The following is a 24416-nucleotide window of genomic DNA, read 5'->3' on the forward strand; positions in this document are numbered from 1 at the left end:
ACAACATGGTTGAGCGTAAGGTGGCTGCTTACGTTTAATACTTTCGTGTTCCTGTGCCGTTACGGACGATACACAATGGCACAAGGTCAATGCATGCGCCTAGACGTCTGCGCATAGCACATGCGTGACGTCTGTGTTAAGGCAATCTAATTGGCTCATTTGACTGAAAGAGTTTGCGCCCATCGCTTTCACTTCGAACCATCTATGGCTCCGAAGTCGGTTAACGCAAGTCACTGCGCGATTGCAGTAGTCGATAAATAATAGTATATATATTTTTTTCTATCTGCACGAAATGAAGAAGCAAAAGGTGCGCGAAATTAAATATTATATTGAAATAAACACCGAACAACTGGTGTCATTTTAGGACCCAGTGGTGGTATTCGAAAGTAAACAAAAGCCTTGAAAGAGAAGTTTTTTTTTTTACCTATAGCGACCGAACGAAACCGCGGACAAGAGACGCGGCACCCGTGCCAAGGGGCGGCGGCCCTCTCCAGTCCCCGGGAGTAGCGAGGACGCTCGACCTCTGGGAGCACGAAGTCGAGATTACCGTACAGGCCACGTTGGAGTAGCATTTTCCCTCCCTGAGTGGAGGAAGTGTTTACTTCTGCAGGCAACTCAATTAGGTTCTTCTCTCTTTCTTTCTTGTAACGATGACGTTTAAGATTAAGCGTTACTTCAGTGAGTGACTTCTGACATACCCGCACAAATGTCACATGGCACGGGCATCCCATTCATATAGGACAGTTGCAAGTTGGGCGAGTTGGTACGTGTTCATACTTAATCACAGCGCGAAGGACGGGACAGACAGAAAGATTAACCACTGGACAGCGCCTGTCCAGTGGTTAATCTTTCTGCCTGTCCCGTCCTTCACGCTGTGATTAAGTATCCCATTCATAGAATTGGGCAGTTGAATTGCTTCTTTGGTACGGAACAACTGTAAATGTGGTGAGAGAAATAAAGAGACTTGTTGAAAGTATGCCCCAAAGGGCTGTCAAACATGATGTTGTGCTTGTCATAACCACAACGATGCTTCGAGAAAAAGAAAATGAACACGTGATAATCCTCCCTTGTATCGTTTCCTTGTATTGATAGCAGTAACCATAGCTGTCAGAGAATGCGGCTTTTTAGATAGCAAAATTCCTACGTCGAGGAACGACCACTTCAAGGTTGAGCCGCCAGTGAACCGAGCCGCGAGACACCCGATCGAACTTTTTAATGGAGAAGAAGGGCAAATGTACAATGATGATGATTTCCAACGTACTCTTGGACCTGAGTCTTTCAGGCCATATTGTGATTGCCTTTGAGCGCAGGCCGCAGGTCGGTTACCGATGCCGCTCACTCCTTGACCAGGTATGGCTTGAAGAGGTGACAAGGCTGCTTGAAAAGTGTCCGCTTGAAGCTGTTCAGTTTCATAGCGACCAACTCGGGGTGTTCCGCGCTGTATTTGGGCCAGGTCTCATTCGTGACTGGGACTACCAACTTCCTGCGAATTGACAGTGAAAGAAGTCACACGTTGAAATAAAAGCAATATGTGGGTTGCACGCGTACTGGGCGCAATATAGAGAGTGCAAGCTTTGACCTTCAGAAAAAGAGGGATAGACGCGTTTTATTGCGCATTGCGTAACGTCCCATGCTATCACACCATCGCTGACTGTTACTACTCAGACGGACTCAAAATTCTCGCAAGGCGTACGAGAACCAGGTTGGCAGCGGGCGCCGAAGTGGGGCTCCTGGCAGGACGGGGCAGACGGAGGGGCACCGCGCGCAGCAAGTGCGGGGGTTCGGGTTCCACCGGGGAACGTAGCCCCACCTCTCCCTCGAAAGAAGGGACAGCGAGTGGTGGGAAGCGGGGTTGGGGGGTTGGGGGGGGGGGGGGGGTGGGGGGAGGGGCATTAGGTTTGTTTAATGAATGCGGAATGGAAGGTTGTAACCTTTACACACACACACACACACACACACACACACACACACACACACACACACACACACACACACACACACACATATCTATATATATATATATATATATATATATATATATATATATACACGCAAAAAATCGTTCAGTTTAACAGGAGTTCCGTTTACTGTGATAGATGTGTGAAAGTGCAAATTTATGTGCGTGCCCACTCTTAATACAATTTCATGGAAGTCCAAGCCCTAGAAGGCGAATGTAGCTGATAGTTTTTCACAAAGCAAGAAAACTACAAGAGGTTTAGGCACAGCATTCACAAAGTTGATTGGGCAACAATGAGTCTCTGTCCACTAGAAACTGCATCAATTATTTTTGTTTGAGTCCTTGCAACTGCATCTTCACGGAGGCTAGAGGCCTCAACTTCGCGAGTGCTTACGAGCCGCCGAATTATGAAGAGGGCAACGCGGTAATGAAGCGCGAATTCCACCCCGATGGCACGAACGAGGCGTCAGGAGCCGAGCCCTGTAACCTCGGGGACTGGAATCGAGACCGAACGACTGGAACAAGAACTGCGATATTGCATTCGTCGCGCAAACACGGCTGGCCACTTACGAGACGAGACTTACGAGGCCAACGAGACTAAAAAAAAAAAACACACACACAGAAAGAAAAAAAAAAAAAAACGGTGACGAAACAGCCCGAACCGTAAAAAAATAATTCTCATGCCAGTGGATTTCACAAGCAGTTCCATTTCTGGTTCTGTTTACCCGGTGATCTGGAAATGTTCGTTCCGATTACCGAGAGTTTTTTTTATGTTATCTGAATACAAAACCAACCAACTAACAGGCTACAGTTCCGTTTAAGCGGCAATACCGTTTAAGCGGTTTCCGTTTATCGAGATTCTACTGTATATATATATATATATATATATATATATATATATATATATATATATATATATATATATATATATATATATATCAAGGTTGCAGTCGTCATTGCCAGTGCTATTCGGCTTTTTTTTTTTTTTTTCGAAATATTTAATAGGGCCGAATGACGTGTGCTTGTCACGTTTCTTTTTTTTTTTTTTTTGATTCATTGATAAATAACCGAAAATATAAGTCGAGAAAAAATCCGCCGTTTTCCGGGAGCGGGACTCGAACCCACATCTCCGCATAACCGGTGCGGTGCGTTAGCCATTACGCTATCCCCACAGCGGCTTCTCTCTCGACTTTAAAGCGGGGGTTTATATTTACAAGAGCTCTGAGGCCGGTCAACTCTGAGGCCGGTATATATATATATATATATATATATATATATATATATATATATATATATATATATATATATAGATAGATATAACAAATCAGTATGGGAAATGAGGGGCTCATTGAAATAAGACACAAATAATAATAATACTAATATTTTTATTTTTCTTAGAGGAACAAAATACATGACGGGTCAGCCCAAGCCAGATAGGCTTGTCGGGCTGTACTCGGCAGCCAGTGTCAGGACACTATAAAATACTGCAGGGGTAAAAGAAGAAAGAAAAGAAAAAGAAAAGGGAGAGGAAAAAGAAGCGGTAGTACAATGAAACCACAAGGAAAAAAAATCAAGGAAGTAAGCAATATGTGATGCATACATACAATATGGCACAGGGTTACGCAACTTCAGAGAAGTTTTTCCTTAAATACATTTTCAGAGCGCTTTTAGATGAAATGGAGTAAATAGCAGTGGGCATAGAATTAAATATATCGGAAACATAATAATTGCGTACAAAACGTCCATATCGCGTATAACATCGGGGCGTGCTAAACAAAGGATGACGTCTCAGTGGTCTTGTAGGGACAAAACGAAACAAAAAATCGCTATTCCAAAAATTGCGAGAGACAACAGTGTGCAAAAACAAAGCGTCAAAAGAAGGGTAGGCAGTCAAGAAAGCGAAGGGGAAAATGTCGTAGGCCATTTCATTAACATTGCATTTCATACAGTTCTTTGAAAGAAAGAAAATGGAGAAAAACATGCCCATAGGGTAGGATCCGAACCCATGACCACTGTGGGTTCGGCACGGCAAAGTATGACGATCTCCGTCCCAGCTGACAGAATAGAAACAGCGGAGCTTTCGATGTTAATCAATAGGCGTAATTCAGCTGACATACGGAAGCGTAATATGGAGATGATCGAGCATGTTGTAACGAACAGAGGCATCCTGAAAGCAGTGAAGAGGCTTCTAGGCATGGGGAAAAATCAGATGAACGCACTTTGAGACAAGCAAGGCAATGCCATCACAAATAGGGGTAAAATATTCATAGTAGCCTAGGAGTTCTATAGAGATCTGTACACTAGCCGCGACATTCAGGATAATACAGAAAGAGAAAGTAGTTGAGAGGAGATACACATTCCACCAGTAACGACAGAAGAAGTAAGGAAGGCTTTGAAAGAAATGAAAGGGGGCAAAGCACCTGGTGAGGATCAGATAACAGCAGACCTCTTGAAGGATGGCGGAGAAATTGTACTCGAAAAACTGGCAAACCTGTACACGCAATGCCTAATGACCTCGAGTGTACTGGAGTCTTGGAGGAATGCAAACATCATCCTAATCCAGAAGAAAGGTGACATGAAGGACTTGAAAAATTACACGCCGATCCGCTTACTGTCAGTCGTCTACAAGGTACTTAACAAGGTAATCGCTAAAATAATTTCTGCCACATTAGTTTTCAGTCAACCTGAAGAACAAGCAGGGTTTCGTAAAGGCTATTCAACAATGGACCATATCCACACGATCAATCAGGTGATAGAGAAGTGCGCTGAGTATACTGAACCCCTATATATAGCCTTCATAGATTATGAGAAAGCATTTGACTCAGTCGAAACCTCAGCCGTCATTCAGGCACTGCGGAATCACGGTGTAGATGAGCATTACGTAAGAATATCATCATCATCATCATCATAATCATCATCATGATAATGATGATATTCTTACGTAATACTAGAGGATAGAATACTAGAGGATATCTACAATAAGTCCACAGCTACCATAGTCCTCCATAAGGCGAGCAGTAAAATACCTTTAAGGAAGGGCGTCAGAAAATGAGGCACAATCTCTCCAATGTTATTCACAGCATATTTACAAGGTAAACAGGTGCTCAGAACATTGGATTGGGAAAAGGTGGGCGTAAGGGTTAATGGAGAATACTTCAGTCCCCTCAGATTTGCTGATGACGTTGCCTTGCTAAGTAACAGGGGAAACGAATTGGAAAGCATGATTACCGCGCTGGACAAGCAGAGTAGAATCGTGGGCCTGAAAATTAATGTGCAGAAAACTAAAGTAATGTACAATAACTTCGGGAAAGCACAGCGTTTTGAGATAGGTGGCGAGGCAGTGGAAGTGGTGAGCGAATATATCTACTTAGGCCAAGTAGTGACCCCGAATCCCAGCCATGAGGCAGAGATAATCAGAAGGATAAGAATGGGGTGGAGTTCTTCCGGCAGCCATTCTCAGATAATGACTCGCAACCTACCATTTTCCCTGAAGAAGAAAGTGTATGACAGCTGCATCTTACCGGTACTCACCTAGAGGGCCGAACCAAAAGGGTTCAACTTAAATTGAGGACGATTCAGGGAGGAATGGAACGGAAGATGATAGGTGTAAAATTAAGGAACAAGAAGATGGCGGAGTGGGTCATGGAACAAACGCGTGTTAAGGACGTATTAGTAGAAATTAAGAAGAAATGGGTTTTGGCAGGGCATGTAATGTGAATGCAAGATAACCGTTGGTCACTGAGGGTATCAGAGAGTGGATCCCTAGAGAAGGCAAGCGTGGCTGTAGGCGGCAGGAAGTTAGATGGGCAAGATCAAGAAGTTTTGGGGCATAAATTGACCGCAGTTAGCACAGGAACAGGATAAATGGAGATCTATGGGAGAGGTCTTTGCCCTGCAGTGGACGTAGACTGGATGATGATGATGATGATGACGACGACGACGATGATGATGTAGAGAAGACGTTTATTCCACGCCAAGCTCCGAGTTACATGGATTACATGTACGTACTGCCCTTTAGGTGAAAGGGGCGATAAGGCGTTACGGGCAAGTGTGCGCGTCGTCGCCGCGCAGAACCAGTGGGCTCTTCGTTCAGGGCAAAATCCGGGGCGCGGAGCACCGTTGAGTGCGAATCCCGGCGCTGGCCAGATTGGCTCGCAGCAGCGAGAGAGACGCAGTCCGTTAGCTCCCAGGCGCGTACCGCACGGCGTGATCGTCGAGTGTTAAGTACGGCCTACATGTAAATTCGGAACAAGTAGCCAGAGGTGCAGACGGGTTTTCACCGGCGCAACAAAATGGCGGCCGGATGGTAGAGATAGCGTCGCATACCTTCGGCGTTGTGGAGAGCGTCTCCAGAACCGTCCCTCGCGCAGGGCGAGCATTCCGAGTCCTACCCGTTCAAAAAGAGCCAATAAGTGAGGTTAACAACGAGCAATGGCGGAGCGGCCATCGCGCTGACAGTGTTTTATCGCGCGACGGTCGCTGACGCGTACACCTCGGCAGAAATTTGAAAGCTTTGGCTCCGCCCAATGAAGTGGTGCAGGGGTGAGCTGGCCCTTCGGGAAGTGACGGGGGATGTCGCCGCGCGATTGTACAAACGTACCGAGCGCTCTCGCAATTGCAGCGGACGCTAGGATTCCCACACCAGGTACCGCTGAGTCGAGGACGCTTCTGGGCGATGCGAATCTTGAATTTCAAACTGTGTAAGTAGAAGAAATAATTGAAATGACGAGGAGATATGTGTGTACGACTTCGAAATGCGCGAAAGGAATGCGAGAAAAAATTCATAAGCTGGGTGATCTGGCATTCTGGAGAAAGTTTTAGCTGCGCAATAAGCCCAGCGAGAAGGCGCCGGAAAGCGCAGCCCTTCTGCACGTGTAGGGAGCTCGTGATGTGCATGATGTCGTCAACGGGCAGGCAGGATTTCATCGTAGAGTGCAGGGTACCGCTTGCCGACGAAAAACCCCAGCGAGTTTGAGAATACGGATCCACCTTAATTTGCTTGCGCAGTTAGTTTTGTACGATATTCCTGTGGTTGCTGTGCACCATCAGAAAGGCCAAGAGGTGTAGTTGCGGGTAATGTCGTACTGTGTTTGGACGTCTATTGAGTAAGAAAAAAAAAGGAAAGCTGAAACATCAAAAATCGTATTTTGATTTACCGGTGGCAGCATCTGGAAACAGCTATCGAAAACCGCTTGACGTAAATTAGCGCGCTTTGCTGCGCACTTACAGTACACGCCAATTGCTGCGAAGCAAAAGTAAAATTGTTATTAGCCACAAACATGTATTAATCTCTCTACCGATGGCGGGGTAAAAAAGCTAAATCAAAGAAAATTAACCCAAGAATGATCCTTGCATGGTTCAATGCAGAGGTATAACATTTTGTATGCGCGGTTCAGTTGCCAGTGCACTTATTCTCCGCCAATGAAAATTTGCCCGTATTTCGTTAGGAAGATCCTCAGTTATTGAGGTTTAAATATCGTATTGCACACATGGCCAGGAACGAGTTAAAAAATATGGGAAGTGTATCTCTATACTGCCGCAGCAGAACCTCAAGTGATTAAAGTAATCAACAAAATGCAACCGGATAATATTGTACCAAAATAATTATACTGCCATTGCATGTGTGTAAAATATTCTCACGTCGCAAGGAGGCGTCCCTTACAAAAATGGTTATTGAGATTGAATTGAAAGTCAATTGACTTTACTCAGTACATTGTGTTGACAGTCAATTGACTTTGAATAGAAATTTTGTATTGAGTTCTCGTTGAAAATTGGCCGCCGCGTTTCAATTGAAACTCAACGCTGAGTTTCAATTGAAAGTCTATTGACTATAGTCAACATGTCTGTTGATTTTCAATTGACTTTCTGTTGAGTCTCAATACACTTTTCCTGTTGAGTTCCTGTTGTGACGTGTCAATTGAAAGTCTATTGAGAAAAGTCTGTTGAGTTCCAGTTGAGTCTGTGTTGACTCTCTATTCATTCTCCTGTTGAGTTCCTGTTGAGAAATGTCAAATGAAAACCTACTGAGCATATTCAAGACAGCCCGTTTGATTTCCTGTTAGTTTTTTGTCAAGTTATTTCAACAATTGCATAGTAAAGTTCAGTTAACTGTACTAAATATATACTAAGTCTGCTTCAATATTGCAAAAACATTCTAAAAACTGTCGTCAAGGTGTCCAATGAGCAGGCGAAATAGTGAGGTGTTGCATGGCAAAGCTTGCTTTATTGCTCACGAAAGCATCACGGGAGGGCTGGAGCCTCGCAGGGTCCACTTGCCTACTTGACTGTGTAGCCTGCAAAATACAAGAAACAGACTTGTTTGTTTGCACCAGTCAAGTACGAAATGATGATTGCATCCCTTCTCATTAAGCATGCTGGTTTAAGTACCTGGCTATTTTAAAAGTTACCTGGCTTGTATGTTTGGAAAGCAGGGAGATAGCAGTTCAACAAATGTATAAGCTTTCCTCAGATTTTAATGCCGTAAGCCAGGCTAGCCGCATCAATTAATTCTACAATTGGTAGGGAGTGGAATGCCTTTAGTTGAATGCCTTCCGCATTAAGGCGCCTGAAATCTACAGGAACGACTATGTTTCAAGGCGGCAGGGAGCCAAAAAATCACCCGCATGGGTCCGTAATCGTGTCTTCCACATCTTTCAGGCCCAAAAGAAATCCAAATAGGCCTATAAAGACTGGTAGAGCCACTACCTGACAGGAGAAACCCCAAACCTGTGCAAAAGCATACCTGTCAACCTGTGGATTTTGTTTTTTGAAATTTTAATGCTTGAAATCTCGTAAAACAAAATTAGAAAATTGTCAACTTGCATGAACTTGTTTACAAAACAAGCCTTGATTAAAAAAAACTAGGATCAGATGGTACTGTAATCTAAAGTTACTACATCAGGCAATCATCGCAAATGGCTTTATGAATGGATGAGCACATAATACTTTGTGCTTACCGACTAGTGGAAAAAAATACATGAACCGTGATGGAAAAAAAACGTGGCAAAAAGAACGTGACAGGAAAAATACATAACTTGAATTTCGCAGTCTTTTACACTCTTGTAACGCTGAAGTATGGTGTGTGCCTTGCAGTACGTTTACCAAACAAGTAGCACTAAGCAGCAGCTTAAAGGGATCATATGAGACATGGGTATATCCACATTTTTGCCTTCATCATAACAATGCCAGAGGGGTATACCAGTATAACAAGGCCGTCTAATGCCAGTTTACACACAAGGAGAACACGAAACAGTTTTGTTTGGTGAGGGGAAAAACATCAGTTTCTGTAAATGAGAAATAATTTAAAAGCTTGTATCCCTTTGCTTGGCGAGATTTTCTATACACTAGCAGCACTAAAACAGTATAGTGATACCATGCCGACCAATCATTTGGGTAATTCCTAGAGGCTGAACATCTGTCAAAACAGATTGACTAAGCCCTCGCGCAATGCCGGTGTAGCATCAGTCAGTGGCATGTCTGATGCCACATTCAGCCAAAATGTTATTCAGTGATTTTGCTATTACTCACACCACATTCAGTCCAACTTATTCAAAACTGCTCCGAGAAAGGCAGTCAGCAGGTTGTGATTAGAAGCAATGGCAAATTTCAATTTACGCTAGCAAGTCGAGCAAGTGCTTAAGTCAAAACTGGTATTCATCAGTTTGAAAGTTTGACGCCTGTGCATGTTCTAGCGCAAGCTGCCTAGCACCTGTGACAAAAATTGGCAAATGAGAAATTCACGGAAAGATACATGGAGAGAATTGGCACTTAGTGGTAAAAGACTAATATATGACAACAGTGTGCAGTCTGTTTCCAACTACTACTAACGCAGCAGGTTTTTTTCTGCATTGGTTTTAAAGCCAAAGTGGCTGCTTGCCTTTAGGGTGCCGAGGTAACACATCAGACTTGTGTAAAGATGTTTTGGGTTTAAACCCTACCTTCTGCGGATACATAGTCTCTATTTTCCAAAAGCAATCAATGAATTTGTTATATTCTTGGGCATTATTTTTTTAGCTGGGATGAAATACGGTTTAGGCCACATTTGTCACTGCTCTGCACTCAGGGAACGCTCTTTCTCCAAGCAATCGTTCAAATTAATACGCAAATATATTGCTGGCTGCCAGCACTTTAGCTTGCAAGTATATTTTACCGCCATGTCTCCTAACTGGTTGAACACACTATCCTGTTTGTGACTGGTAGATCTGCCTCTCAGCCTAGCGCTGTCAGGTGTGCTTGCATGGCACAGTATTCGTGCGTTTGTTATTGATCCGACAGGCACTTGTTTGATTCAACCTCTTTCATTTTTTTTTTCATTTTCGTTAACTTCGTTCGTCAAACATTTTATTTATCTTCATCATGGTGTTCTTTCTTTTTTTATGACACTTCGTACTAGGTAATTCATGGCTGCTGCTCCGTTCTGTAGCGGCACTGCATCTGGGATTTTATTCATTCGTCAATTGCCTTCAAAGGTTTTGTTAGATCTTTAGCTTAAGATACATACAAATATAGAACACGCAAAAGCAATACAGCAGCGCGGAAGACAATAAAACACTGATTGATGTCAAAATGTTGTGTGCCGGTACAATAGCCTCCCCCTTCAATTTGTTACACTTACGTACAGTATTTTTGCAAGGCTGAAGTGAAATCATACCCTTTAGGTCGATCTGGAGACGGCGGGAATAAAAACACTGTTCATATACCGACAAATAACCAAGTCGTGAGTATCGCCATTCAGGAAGGTCTGCACAACATTTGTCATGATGAAATGTACAGTGTGCGTCAGGCTTGTCTAGGGCAAGCGAGCGCACGGCTCCGGAGCGTGCTGGCGACATCTGCTGATAACTGCTGGGTTAGAGATAGCTTGCCATTGCGCGTGCGCGGATCTCGGACAGGGTCGGGCCGGTCGTCATTTCGCATGGGCCACTGTTATTTGCAGACGCCACCACCCACGAGGGGCACTGGTCTTCCCCAGTGCCAGCCATGAGCGGTGACAGGCCAGATAGACGTGCCGTTTGACGCGTTTATCGCAGGCAGTTACGTAATCGCATAAAGCAACGAGCGCCAATCTTCTGCATCTCAAGCGCACCAAACGGAAAGCACGCAACAAGAATTCACTGCAGGGATTTCGGTCGAACCTGTTGTGCGATTACGTAAGTCCCTGGGGTGATAATGCACCGCGTCAAATAACGCACTGATCTCCGGCGTCACCGCTCACGGCTGGCACGAAGAAAAGAAGCACCCGTTGCGGGTGGTGGTGTCTCCAAATTTTAGAGGCCAAAGCTGAACGACGACCGGCCAGGGCCTGTCCGAGATCCACGCACGCGCAATGGCAAGCTATCTCTAGCCCAGCAGCTATCAGCAGATGTCGCCAGCATGCTCCGAAGCCGCGTGCTCGCTTGCCCTTGACAAGCCTGACGCGCACTGCACAAGAGCGCTCGGAAAGAATGAACTTACCTTATAACAACGTCGCTCCCAGCGGGGCTCCCAGCGTGGTGAAATTGACGGATTCCAAAGCGTGGCTAACAGGGATGGTAACACCTCACTTCGCAAGCTTCTTCACCGTACGATCACAGCGCACAAACACAACACGACACACAAAGGATGTTCACCGGCGGTAGAAGAGCGCATACGATGGCTTTTCCTTCAATAAATTCGATGTATCGCCAGCTGCACTGCAATGTCTGACCTTCGATGCTGGTTGAAAAGATTCGCACACGGCACATAAATCGCCAACAACACGAGGAAAGCTATAAATTTGCACAGAACAGCGAGAACGACCGCACGACCGCACCACGCCGGACCCCGCACATCCGGGATTGCGACCAAGCGACATTGGCTTGGTTTCAAGTCGGTTTGCGATGGCTATGCCACAGCTACGCATTCTTGTGAAAACTGAGCGTGAAAACATTGATACGAGATATCAAAAAAACCTACGGCGGCTTGTGAGTCCTATGTTAATATTTACAATAATCTTTTATAGAATTATTACCAACCCCTCTAGCAGCAGTAATAATATTATATTGCAGATAACCGAACTCCGCCGAGGTCGCAATGTTGGCTGTCAGCGCCACTGGCGGCAGTGGCAACGCCGCGTACTAGACATTCGTGACAGCGCGGTCACTTCAGCTTAGCGTGGGAGGGTGCCAGAGGAACCAAAAAAACTGGTTATCGCCGGGTGTGGAGGTGGATGGCACGTCTTTTGTGTCCGGGCGCCCGCTTCGGCGAACTGCAGCAGGAGAGAGGACGGAAGAATTCTGGAAAGTCCAATCTTTGAAAACAGCTTCAAAGTTCTTGATCTGCTTGCGGGCGCAAGATATTTGCTAGGCGCTTGTGTTTGAGAAACGTAGTCCGCGGACGTGTTGACATCGTTAGCGAGAGAGCGGTTCGGAGTGTAACAAGCGGCACGCCAGCCCACTAATTTGTTCGGTTTCTCTTTTTTTTTTTTTGTAGTGGCGTGAAGCAGTGTCAGGCTCGTTCTTTCTTTTTGTGACCCTGTGCAGTAAAGATGAGTTGTTAATCAGCGCTTCAGTTTGTCTTTCTTCATTGTTTTCTTCGTTTGTTCGTTCGTTCAGTTCGTGTGAGCGGCGGCGCCTTGGACTGGCGTACGGAGTTCTTTTGCAGTGAAAGAACTGTTTTCACCTGTTTTAATAGAGCGTAGATGCGCGTTTGCTCCTTGTGGAATTCTCTGCATTCCACATTGCTGTTCTGCTGTTGTTATCATAGACAGTTCACGGTATCCTCAAGGAAAGTTATGTATGACGGGGAATAGAACTCGCGTCCTTGGGCTCAGACCACGGCGGGGTGCGCGAGTGATAACTGGAGTAATGAAGTTCACGAGTGAACGACGATGAGGCCAAGCCTGCGTTCGCTTGTTTTAAAAGTTCGCTGTGTACAAAAATTTAATTGTTCTTTTTTCGAAGTTTAGGGATTTACACCAAAGTTTTGCTGTTTTTTTTCTGAGTGTTTATAGGCACAATTTCGTCACTGGAATATTCTTGTGCGTTTGGGTTTATGAGATAAGTATTCATTTCTGCAAAACAGCGCTGTTAGTATCGTGCCTCCACAGAAAAACACTGAATCATCGCACTAGGATGCGATGTCACATATGCCTTTTGTAGATGTAGCAGATTGAATCGCGTTTTAAATGTACCTCCTCCCCACCTACCTTCCCGGAACACAAGGTATCACAGCATTGTATGTGTGAAGAGGTAGGGGGAGTGACGACTTTTTTTTGTCCCCAGAACTGGGACCCGAGATGTGTATCCTGCCCCCCCCCCCCCCCCCCCCCCCCCGCCTTTCCGTTTTTTCCCGGCGAGATATGCATGCTTCATGATTCCGCTCCAACTTTCCCGGAAGACTGACTTCGAGTATGTCCACTGCCGCTAAAGCGGAAGCTTAGCAGCAGTAGTGGAGATTGCTCACTCATTATGTCAATGCGTGCTAAGGTATAAAGAAGAAAATGCGCTGCTATAGCAAGGAAACGATTCCGCGGGAGTCACGTGCCAGAAGAGATGAGTCAGTAGAGTTTTGTCAATGTTTATTTCCATTGTTTTGTGCAAAGCATGTTGCGGCAGTATTTGAGGAAATGCAGTCAAAAATTGTCCAATATAATTGATTTCGCCACTTAGCAGGTATAATTATTATTTGGGCGAAGATGCTGCCAGGCGTTGCGCTGCTGAGCACGAGGTCGCGGGTTCGATTCCCGGCCGCGGCGGCCGCTTTTCTGATGGAGGCGAAAAGCAAAAACGCCCGTGTGTGCGAGATTTCGGCGCACGTTAAAGATCCCCAGGTGGTCAAAATTAATCCGGAGCCCTCCACTACGGCGCGCCTCATCTTCTGCGTTGCGTCGGCGCGTTAAACCCTACAATCAATCAATCAATCGAAGATGCTGCTGGTAAAGGCTACTGGCCTAAGGAGTTTTATCAGCTTTGAAAATTAAGCTCGAACCATAAAACATGGACAAAAAAGAAGGACACTGGTATATATTTAAACAACGTAGCACCAACTAGCTCGACTCTCAATTTTACTTTATTTTTGTCAGTAGAAACTCTATTGAGTTTCAATTAAACGAAGTCATTTGATATTCTGTTGAGTTTTGTCCATTGAAACCTTGTTGACTTTTTATTGACTGCACTCAATAGAAATGTCAATGTATAATAAAAAACATAAAAGTAACCTAGTAGTCTTAATTCAGCAGACACAGTGGGCAGCGCTGAAAAAAATAGCCCTTCAAAGTGTATGTTTCAGCCTGATGAGTTTTGTCAATTGGTTCTCCAAATAGTTTCAATAGACTGGTGTCAATTATTTTTGTATTGCGTTTTCTCAATACAAATCCTTTTGAGTTTCTACTGACACATCTCAATAGCCAATTGAGTTTGAATTAAGTTTCTGTTGATTCAATTAAAACTCAACAGGAAAAGAATTGAAACTCAAAATCCATTTTTGTAAGGGGTCTGTTTACAAATATTTACAAGGCGGGATAAGCTGGAAACGTTGAGGTTACCAGAAACGTAAGTCGGGAGCCGAGCTTCGTCGTTCTCGTCCAATCCCGTGCACCAGCCGCATAGCATGGATCGTATGCGTACATCTTACACGAATTGCCCCGTCGCATGAGCCCCGGAGCAATAACCAAAGTCTCGGTGCTCGCTAAGGAGAATCGGTTCGAGGAAGTTCATAAAATGTCTGATGGGCGACTTAAAAAATACTGCTGGGCGGGCAAGTAGAGGAAGATGTTCTTGTACTCGCCCGTGACAATATTATTCCTCTACATCGAGCCACGTAAAGGGTATTTGTTAATAAAGGTTGCGGCTTGAAACATATTTTGACCTTTTTTACCACACAGCTGAAGAATTGTAGCTTGCTGAAGTCAATTTTTATGTCGTCCCTCAGCCGATTGACATGTCTTCTAAGCTCGCAGCCGGCCGCACTGATTTACGTCGAATAGTTTTTTTTTCTAATTCTCAAATGCAGGCGCAAGTCAACCAAAGTGCGTTTTAAAAAGGACACAATAAATGTCCTTTTGCGGGAAAACCTGACGCTCGTCGGCGGCCGTTCTGAGCGATGCCCCCCAAAATGACTGGTAGCGCAAAAGCATAAAAGGGAAAAGAACGGGGTGATTTTGATTTCGGCATGCGAACCCGAGACCTACGATATGCGAATCCAACACGCGCCTCCTGCAGCCCGGCTGATTGGCACCATGGACCTCGTGAATGCATTATGGCCTTCGACTTATAAACGTTTCCTTAAGTAGGAGTATTTTGATCGTGGTAATTATAGTAGTAACATGGTACCTTTACGCTGACAGCGTATATGCATGCCTGACAAAGGGGAGGGAGAAAGCAAGACACAAGGAGATGACCCAAGAGGAAAAGGATCTTTACGATGCTACTGAGGGGACATAATCGCATCACCGGACGCCTGCAGGAGTAATATGAGCATGCTAATTGCAAACGTTGGAAAACACGTCTCCGCTAGTACCGTATTGGTATGGCAAACAAAGTTTATCAGGCAAGCATGTGAGGCACGCTAAAAAAAAGAAGAAAATGACGCACTGGGAAAAAGGGCCGTGTCGATGGTAATAAGAGGGCACAATGACACCACTGTATACGTTTCTGCATGTCTGAGCCGTCTCTGCTGCGATGAATTCTGGAGCGTCTACCTCAGCGGCAGCTGACGCTCCATGTGTCATGTGTGCTCTCCTAAACTGCCGTAAACAGAAAGTAACAGAACTTTAAAAGGGGATTACAATCCACAGAAACCAGGCCACAAAAAGGGAGAATGAAAGGACACAGCGCTCTTTCCTGTCATTCTCCATTGGTGTGCCCTAGTTTTAACTGCGGAGATGTTTGGCAAATCGTTCGTGTTTGGTGTCCGCAGTTAAAAAGACTAAGAAAACGCCGAGCGCACGTGAGCGCGTGCCTCGCGGTGACCGCCCAGCGCTCTTGGGGCACATTTGTCAAGCCAAGCATACCGACTTTCGGAGATTGGCCAAGATTGTGGCGACTGCCCGGCAGTTAAAAATACCAAGAAAAGGCCGAGCGCACGTAAGCGCGTGACTCGCGGCGACCTTCTAGCGACACCGGCCCACGTTTGTCAAGCCTAGCATACCCACTTAGGGAAACTGGTCAAGATCGGCACAAAAAAGAGAGAAAAAAAACTCCAGCGTTCGCCATATTCGGGGCAACACTTTCGCCATCCCAATCCCCCTGCTGACATTACTCGCTAGTTATGGCTCCGCCCACGACATAGGGCTATGCGTTCATCATTCGCATGCGCTAGGAGGCAGTATAATAGTTCGTATTGGAAGTGCGCCGCCTCACCCGTAGGGATGGGTCGCCCACGGGTCGTCTCAACGTCCGAAGAGGAGGCCACTCACCTCGAGGCTCGTCACGCTAGGTATGGAGCACGGAAACGAGTACACAGAGCCAACACGGACCACGTGGCCACAGAGCGTGCTGCCAATAGACGTCGGTGGGCCAAGTAAAGGTCGTTGGAGTAGCGAAGACTCAAATCGGCTGCCATCGTGGACTAAAACCGTCGTGATGGTCGTGAAGGTTGCGTACAGCTTCGATACCTTCAAGTCTCGCGCGTTAGTGTGGGCTTCCTTCATTTTTTTCACTGTATAGCACCATATAAGATGAAGTACTAACTAGCCAACCAAGCAAGACATTGCCGTAAAATAACAAAAGCTATTTAAAATGAAGAACGCCAAGCTGCACGCACTGCAGAAAAAAAACGCTAGGGAACCCTACAGAGAACAGAAACAAAATAATAATTGCCCTTCACCAACTGCACGAACTCCTGTTTAATAAGGTCACGTACCTTCCCTTGACGAACGAAGACCAAACACCGACGACGTGTCGCATGAGGGCGTGTTCCGAGGGAGGAGACTTCAGGGATCTGAGGAACGCTCGGGTCTCCACCGTCAATGGAGGTGTGAAGCGGCTTTCGTCGGAAAAAAAGGGCAGACTGCCGAACGTGAAGGGAACATCTTCGAGGTGAGTAGGGCCGTACTGCTTGGGCAAAGTGCTGTACGAAGGCCTGTGGTCGAAGCGGTACATGTACGAGGACACTTGGCTGTCTGTTGCCGCCGCCGCGAAGAAGTGAGCTGGGCAGTTAAATACTAAGTCAGCTAGAATCCTCCCAGTAGTCTGAAGCACGGTTTCGTGATCGTGTTTAACATCTGGTCCCCCGAAGTACTCTTTGACAATGACCATGGACTGGTCCAAGGGAATCTCAAACACAATAGAAAGGCATGTAGCGGCCCCTTTTCTGTAATCATCTAAGAATGCTCCTTCTAAATCCGGAGCCGCCTGGAGCAAAGCCTTGATAAAAAAGGCGCCTTCTTCTAACGTGGTGCCCAAGAGAATTTCTTTGACGTGAATTTTCTTCCAGTTTTTCGCAGAGAGCAGGTTGGTCGGAATGAACTCGTCTCCAAAATGGGGCGAACCAAACTGCTGTTGTAGTGAGCTTGCACTTAGCACTTGGTAGATTGTCCTGGCGTCCAGTCTACGCAGGCATTCCAGCGTTTCGGAAACTGTCTTCCTAACCTCAGCTTTAGGTTCGTAACAATTCAGCTTTGAGGCGGTTTCGTGGAACTGTGCAGAACCCGAGAAGCCAGTGCCAAAAATCAACGAAATCGGAGTTGCGCTTTGCAGTATGGCCCTTTGAAAAAGGCCTCGACTGGTCGGGCTGATACTGTGAAGTCCCACGGCCATAGCTCCGGCACTTTGACCGACCAGTGTCACGTCCTCTGGGTTTCCTCCGAAGTTGGCGATGTTTCGCCTGACCCACCGAAGAACAGACTGTTGGTCGTACAAGCCCATGTTTCCAGATTTGCCTTCTTCTGGAGAGGGGAAGAAGCCCAGAATGCCGACTCTATGGTTGAATGTGACGTACACGACGTCGGACAAGGCGACGAAGTTGGCCGCGTCGAAGATGAAAAATCCCGCATCTCCCCAATGGAACGCGCCGCCGTAAATGAAGATGACTACCGACAAATTTCTTCTTGTGCAAGACACTTCACCATCGCAGAAGCCCGAAGGTCTCCACACGTTCAAGTGCAGACAATCCTCGGTCGCTTCATTGTACTTTAGTGTAATGTTACTCAGTAAGTGCAAAGTCGTCTGCCAACAGGCCGTGGTCTTTGTTGTTGCATTGTAGACTCCTTTCCAGGGCTGCACTTCACGCGGCTTTTCGAACCTCAGTTCTCCGACCGGTGGACTGGCGTATGGTATTCCGTAGAACGCGTCGACCAGTTTATCGCCGACTTTCAGCTGCTCTCCAGCCACCAGTCCAGAATGTGTCCGGACAACTGGCGGCTTTACCATCAAAATTTCTTGAACACCGCAGAAAATCAGCAAGAGCAAGGTAAGACCAAATTTGGAATGCATTTCCGACGTCAAAACGTTCATGGTCGTTGGAAACTTGCTTCTGGTAGAGCGTGGCCGCTTTTCTGTAGCAACGACAGTGGCAATGAAATGCGCGAGAGCTCGCGTTTTATACTTGATGTTTGCATAAGAAAAAAAAAAAAACGGAATGTATAAGCCCCGCGTTGGACGAAGTTGGTCAAGTCCTCGTGTCATCTGGACATTAAGCAATTGCGCTTTATATAAGGAATGCAAGACACAGCTATTGCTCTGTCATGGTCGTGATCGTAGGAAGGCGATGTTTTCTTTCTGCCCTTGGACAAACGATTTGCTTGGTTTAATTTGCTATTTACTGAAAGCCGTGGCGGATTGCGACCGAGCTACATGCTGCCTTCTTAGTTTTGTTCTGTGCGGGGTGTTTTGCGGCCATCTTCTCGCACGTCTCATTCCAAACTGTCCGGTAAAATTTAATTTGTGTTGCCAGGCCAAATGTGATGCAAGTAACGTTCACGACGCCTCGCTGGTGCTTCTGTCTCTTATTCAGTCCCATCGACCGGACTCTAAAACACAAAAACAAAATAGTTCGCTCGTACGTCGTGTTAAGCTCAGCACGTGCTCGAAATACGTTGGGAAGTTGTGCGTTCGCAAAGCGTTGTGATCTTGAGTGCGGCGACGGCAAAGCAGCGTAAAACAAAGTAGTTGCATTGCTGCAGTTTTTTGTGGGTTAGCCAAAGGTGTTAATTTTGGTCACTCTGGATTGGTCTGTCTGTCTGTCTGTCTGTCTGTCTGTCTGTCTGTCTGTCTGTCTGTCTGTCTGTCTGTCTGTCTGTCTGTCTGTCTGTCTGTCTGTCTGTCTGTCTGTCTGTCCCTCAATTTAACTGCCCGGGCAAAAGAACTTTAAAGAATGCTTGAACACTAAGTGTATACAGGCAAAACAGTTTTACGCTACCAAAACTGACGCCATGACTGATACATGTCCACAATATATGAAGCAAAGAAAACCTCCATCATATTTGAGGCGAAATATCAGTACGTAACCACGACTACCAGCCTTTTTTCCGACCCGCACTAGTGGCTCCGTTGCTGATTAAAAGGATCACGCAGACAAAACACAAGTTTGGTTCATTCGAAAGGCTGCCTCGTTAGAATCATACTGACATCATTTTTAACCTAAACTCCGCTCAAACAAGCTACATAATTAAGAAAAAAGGAAATGGCCATGCGACTCACTAGCTCATTTCCCGCACTAGAAGATATGACGCCATATGCACAGCCATGCGGTTGGCTGAGGCCGGATAAAGCCAACTCAAGTGGCGCAGTGCTTATAAGCTTGCAGAACGAGCCATTTTCGCTCAAATACAATGCATATTCATTTTATAATAGTAAGAACGGTGGGGTAAACAACGAAAGTTACGAAAGTACACGTAAACATATAAGTACCAGTGCGTACTGCTGTTCGATACTGCGTGCAATGTGCTTGTCATATAGTTGCACAGCCCTGCGGCGCTTTTGTGTTGTCTCACACGACGCTGGCCGATTGGTGTAGGCGACATTGTCTTACGTGTCCCTGCTCGTCGAACATACCCCATGTTTCACGAAGCGATTACTACCTACCTCAACAAAAATAAGCCAGGTGCAAATACGGTCAAAAACAAACCAAGTGTGGGCAGCGGTGTGGAGCAGTATGGTGGAGCAATCTAGGAGTACTGACGGCAAACAACGGTCCGCAGTCGGCTGCAGACTGAGCAGCACACTTTAATTTCGCTTGAACACCCTTCCTTGTGACGTCATGGCAGACGTCACGAAACACACTATTTGGAGGGAGAAGAAAAATTTTAACTTAATTTGATTAATTTTTCAGTGAATAAAGCATCACTCGCTGCCGAACAAGCGTTGTGGGCACTACAAAACACAACATCTTTCGAATAAAGAATACTTATATTTTGTCTGCCTGGCCCCTTTAAGGCATTGTGCTGCTGAGCCCAAGGTCGCGGGTTCGGTCTTGGTTGAGGCATCCGTTTTTCTGAAAACGGCAAGAACAATAAGGGCTGTCTGCCGATATTTTGACGTGAATGTAGGATACTTAGGGGCTCAAAATTAATCCAGCGCGCCCATAGACCAGGTGCAGCCTCGGTGCGTTCCGACCCGAATTTAATTGAGCATTCTTCTAGTTAGAATTATATGGCGGACAGGTTTTTTGTGATGCCAAATAAGAAGAAGGCAACGCGTTACAAATGGTGTCGGAAAGAGGCTCGAAAAACTGAAACATAAGATGTTTTTCGAGCTGCTCAAAAAAAAAAAAAAAAAAGATGGCAGCATCTCAACTCCGTGGATGATGGCGAGGGTGCGGAGTACAGGGACTCGAAATGACATCCAAGTTGCGCCCCGAGTGACATCCGATTTGCGCCCCGACCGTCGTTCGACTTTAGCCGCTTTGCCTCCGCTTGCCGCGCTTTCGTTTTCGGAGAAGCTCGTTGTCTTTGTAGACGTTGAGCAGCAGCGTGACACTTCTTACGTTCGTTTCCGTCCATGGCGGGAAGAGGGTGTGTGATTTCTGGAAGCCGCTTATATGCGCGGTGCACCGCGGTGCCATCTCGTGTTTAGGAGTTGCGCCATCTAGCGTAGTTCGATGCAGTCACTGTGTATTACAACTTGATCACACAACCTGACTACACTGGTGTTTTTGCGCGCTTTCTCGTTGCTAGGTTATGCTTGTGCCTGTTTTCGAGTGTTTTGGAGTGTTCTTGTACCCTGCTAGTTAGTTTCCGCTCAGATTTTCGCTTGATGGTGGTGTGCGCACTGATGGACGCGGACGGACATTTGGAGGTCCCAATGTACTCCGCACCGTTACAAACGAGGGAGTAAGTCGTTTGGCTCTCTGGTACTAACTCACTTCTGCTTCCGGTAGCGCTAGCGAGCGGACGCAGGATGGCGAGCTCCGTCCAAGGAGCGGCTTCGGCGGGCGTTTCGGCCCGCGGTAACAGGATTTCTGCCCAGGATACCGATGAATATCAAGTTCTTTTGCCCCAGTTCCCAACAGGTCAGTCAGTGTTAAATACTGTGTTTCTTCATGCTGATATGCGTGCCCGCCCCTATCGCGTCGAGGACTTCCGTGACACTTTGGCTCGTCTGTCATTGCTCCCCGATGTTGTCGCATTGGGGGCATACCAGATGAGTCACGTATGGGCAGTGACTTTCAAGTCGGCCGAAGGAGTGAAGAAGATTTTGGCCGCGAACGACGTAAAGGTAAAGGACCGGCGCTGCATCGTCGTTGATCCGGGAAACCAGGAGGTTCGCCTAAAACTTCACTGGTTGCTCTATAACGTGCCTGAAGACGCCGTCCGCGTTGCGCTAGCACCTTACGGGCGCGTCTGCGAGGTGCGTAGGGAGCGATGGCGCGTCGATGGCATCCAAGATAAAGGTTCAACGCTGCGTTCGGTGACCCTGAAGTTGAAGGCGGGTGTGACGGTAGACGACCTGCCCCACGAACTTCGTGTTGCGGGAGACAGGGCTCTCGTTGTTGTCGCAGGCAGGGCCCCCCAGTGCCTGCGTTGCAACACCAAGGGGCATATCAGGCGTGAGTGCAAGGTGCCGCGGTGTTCGTCGTGCCGTCGTTTTGGACACGAGGCGAGTGCGTGCGTGAAGTCCTACGCGACTGTCACCGGGCCTGTAAGGGACGAAGAGCTCCGTGAAAACCTTATGGACGAAGAGGACGCGGAGGAGACGGCAGCTGGGACCAGTGACGAGGTGGTGACAACGTGCGTCCCAAAGGTGCCGGTAGTGGCAGACGCTGGCTCTGGCGTTCCTCCGAAAGACCTGCTAGGCCAGCTGAAGACGCCAACCCCGTGCGCTTCGTCGAGCCATGCCAGCAGCATCAAGGTGAAGGAGGTGATGACGACGACGACGCCAGTTCCTGTAGCGGACGTCATGGACATGGAGCTCGGTGGTGCTGTCGCAAAGCGGCAACGGGAAGGCAACGACACCAGCCAAGGCACCGAGGTTACTAGCGTTGAGGAGCCGCCTACGAAAGCGGTACCCGGGCGTCGTTCGGGCTTCAAGTCGAAGCCTAACGTGCCCCCTGACCGACGGACGCCACCGGGTTTACCTTCATAGCACCACTTCGGGGCTTCGAAAGGAATGTGTACTGAAGCCCGTAGGGACGCTGGCGTCGGTGAGGACTATGCTCTTGCGTTGGCTCGGTCTCGCATTGCTTGGTAGAAGCGAACGCGGGTGGCGTTCCAGTTCTTAGACTGGTTTTGTGTTTAGGGTTGATGTAAGTTGAAGGCAACGTAGTGTTGAAGGCAACCGCTGAGCGACAGGTTTGTTTCTCCTCTCAACATGGTTTTTTTAAACAAGCCTATGCGCATTGCCACGCTAAATGTCAGGGGACTTGCTGACCGTAGGCGTCAAAACCAGTTGTATCGACTCGTGACTGACGGCGACCTGGACATTGTGGCCTTGCAAGAGACCAAGGTTGAGAGCGAGGACCAGACCGACCGTATGGTACGGCCCTTCATGGCTCGCTACGATGTTTGTGTTTCTCATGCCGTCGGATTGTCTGCAGGCTGCGTGCTTTTAATAAGGCGTAGTTTAGGTGCGACTCTAAAGGCTGTCACTGCGTCGGAAGCGGGCCGGTTTGTTGTGTGTGACTTTGATTTGGGTTTAAAAGAATGGCGTGTTATTTGCGTGTACGGGCCCAACAACGGTGCCGAAAGAAAGGCTTTTTTCGAGGATTTACGAACATGGTGTAACACTGAGCGGCTGTTGATTTTGTTGGGGGATTTTAACTGCGTGTGTTCTGCGCGTGATAAAAGCAGCCTGTCCAATTTCCGAGATGCAAGTATGGCGGTGCTGAACGACATTGTCACAGATTTCGCACTGGAAGATGTAGGTGATAGCCTTGGTGGCGCTGGGACAGTACAATACACTCATTTTCAGCGCAATAGTCACGCTCGTCTGGATAGACTGTATATGTCGCTTGAGCTTCTGCCTGAGTGCGACGATTACCAAGTGTCCCCGGTGTCGTTTAGCGACCACTGTCTCGTGTCGGTATCACTTGGTAGGATCGGAAAGCGAAGAAACGCGTTCTCTTGGGGGTTGTGGAAATTTAATAACAAGTTGCTTGAGGATGAAGAATTTGTTGAGGCCGTCGTCGTATGTGGACGAAGTATTTTGGCAGTAATGACAACGTTAACTATGCTTCTAAATGGGAACATTTTAAACAGAGGGTTAAAATGAAAGCCCTTGAAAGATCGTCTGCAATGAAATATGAGGAGAAAAGGAAAGAGGCCTGGCTGCGGAGTAGTCTGGACGTTTTTGTAAAGGAAGAATGTAAATCACCTGGCATGTTTAAAGATGATATTCTAACTCTAAAAGCGCAACTTGAAGTCATCGACAGGGAACGCTATCACGGTGCAATTGTACGGGCAAGGGCTGAACGTTTCTTGCTTGGCGAAGCGCCAACAAAAAGAGCACTTAGTTCGGAAAAAAGATACGCTCGTAGGAATGTGATAGCCGAAATTGTGTCCGATGGGGTAGTGTACAATGACCAGAGCAATATTGAGCGGTGTTTCTGTGAGCATTATGAAAAGCTATTCGCGCGTCACCCTGTCGACGTGGTTAAGTTTAAGGAGGAGTTCATATGTTTAATGCCAAAGTTGGCTGAAGAAACCATAGAGTCTCTCGCAAGGGATATCACCGTAGAGGAGGTGAGGAGAGCCATCGACGAGCTGAGCACTGGAAAGACACCGGGCCCCGATGGTTTATCCGCAGCCTTTTATAAAAAGTTTAAAGAAGACCTTAGTCCGGTGTTGTGTAGAGTGTATTTGGAGTCTTATCAGAATGGCGTGCTTCCGCCTTCATTTTTAGAGTCGCATACCATTTTCATCCCGAAATCTGAGGATGACGCTAAACTCAGAGAAATCTCTGAGTATCACCCCATTAGCCTGACGAATGTCGACTACAAGATTTTGATGAAAATATTGGCTTCCCGCATGCAGACTGTGATCAAAGACATTGTTGGACCGCACCAAACTTGCGGAATAAAAGGGAGGTCGATTGTAACGAATGTTCACACGGCCCGGAGTGTTTTG

The 24416-nt window shown here is 46.8% G+C and overlaps 1 protein-coding gene and 1 long non-coding RNA gene across 2 annotated transcripts; both read right to left on the reverse strand.

Annotated features, from left to right (window-relative positions):
- Positions 1-1321: 1321 nt before the first annotated feature.
- Positions 1322-18406, reverse strand: LOC144180436 (acetylcholinesterase-1-like). The gene is made up of 2 exons (XM_077708779.1): positions 16778-18406; positions 1322-1483 (listed from the first exon to the last, which is right to left on the reverse strand). The coding sequence occupies exons 1-2, from the start codon at positions 18367-18369 to the stop codon at positions 1336-1338; spliced, it is 1740 nt and encodes a 579-aa protein (XP_077564905.1). The 5' UTR covers positions 18370-18406; the 3' UTR covers positions 1322-1335.
- Positions 8161-11852, reverse strand: LOC144179026 (uncharacterized). The gene is made up of 2 exons (XR_013324127.1): positions 11411-11852; positions 8161-8250 (listed from the first exon to the last, which is right to left on the reverse strand). It is a non-coding gene; the product is annotated as an uncharacterized LOC144179026 (long non-coding RNA).
- Positions 18407-24416: the final 6010 nt, after the last annotated feature.

The sequence above is a fragment of the Haemaphysalis longicornis genome, unplaced genomic scaffold (assembly GCF_048455015.1).
Source record: "Haemaphysalis longicornis isolate Haplotype H1 unplaced genomic scaffold, Haemaphysalis longicornis Haplotype H1 scaffold_4, whole genome shotgun sequence".
In the NCBI taxonomy this organism is placed as follows: domain Eukaryota; kingdom Metazoa; phylum Arthropoda; class Arachnida; order Ixodida; family Ixodidae; genus Haemaphysalis; species Haemaphysalis longicornis.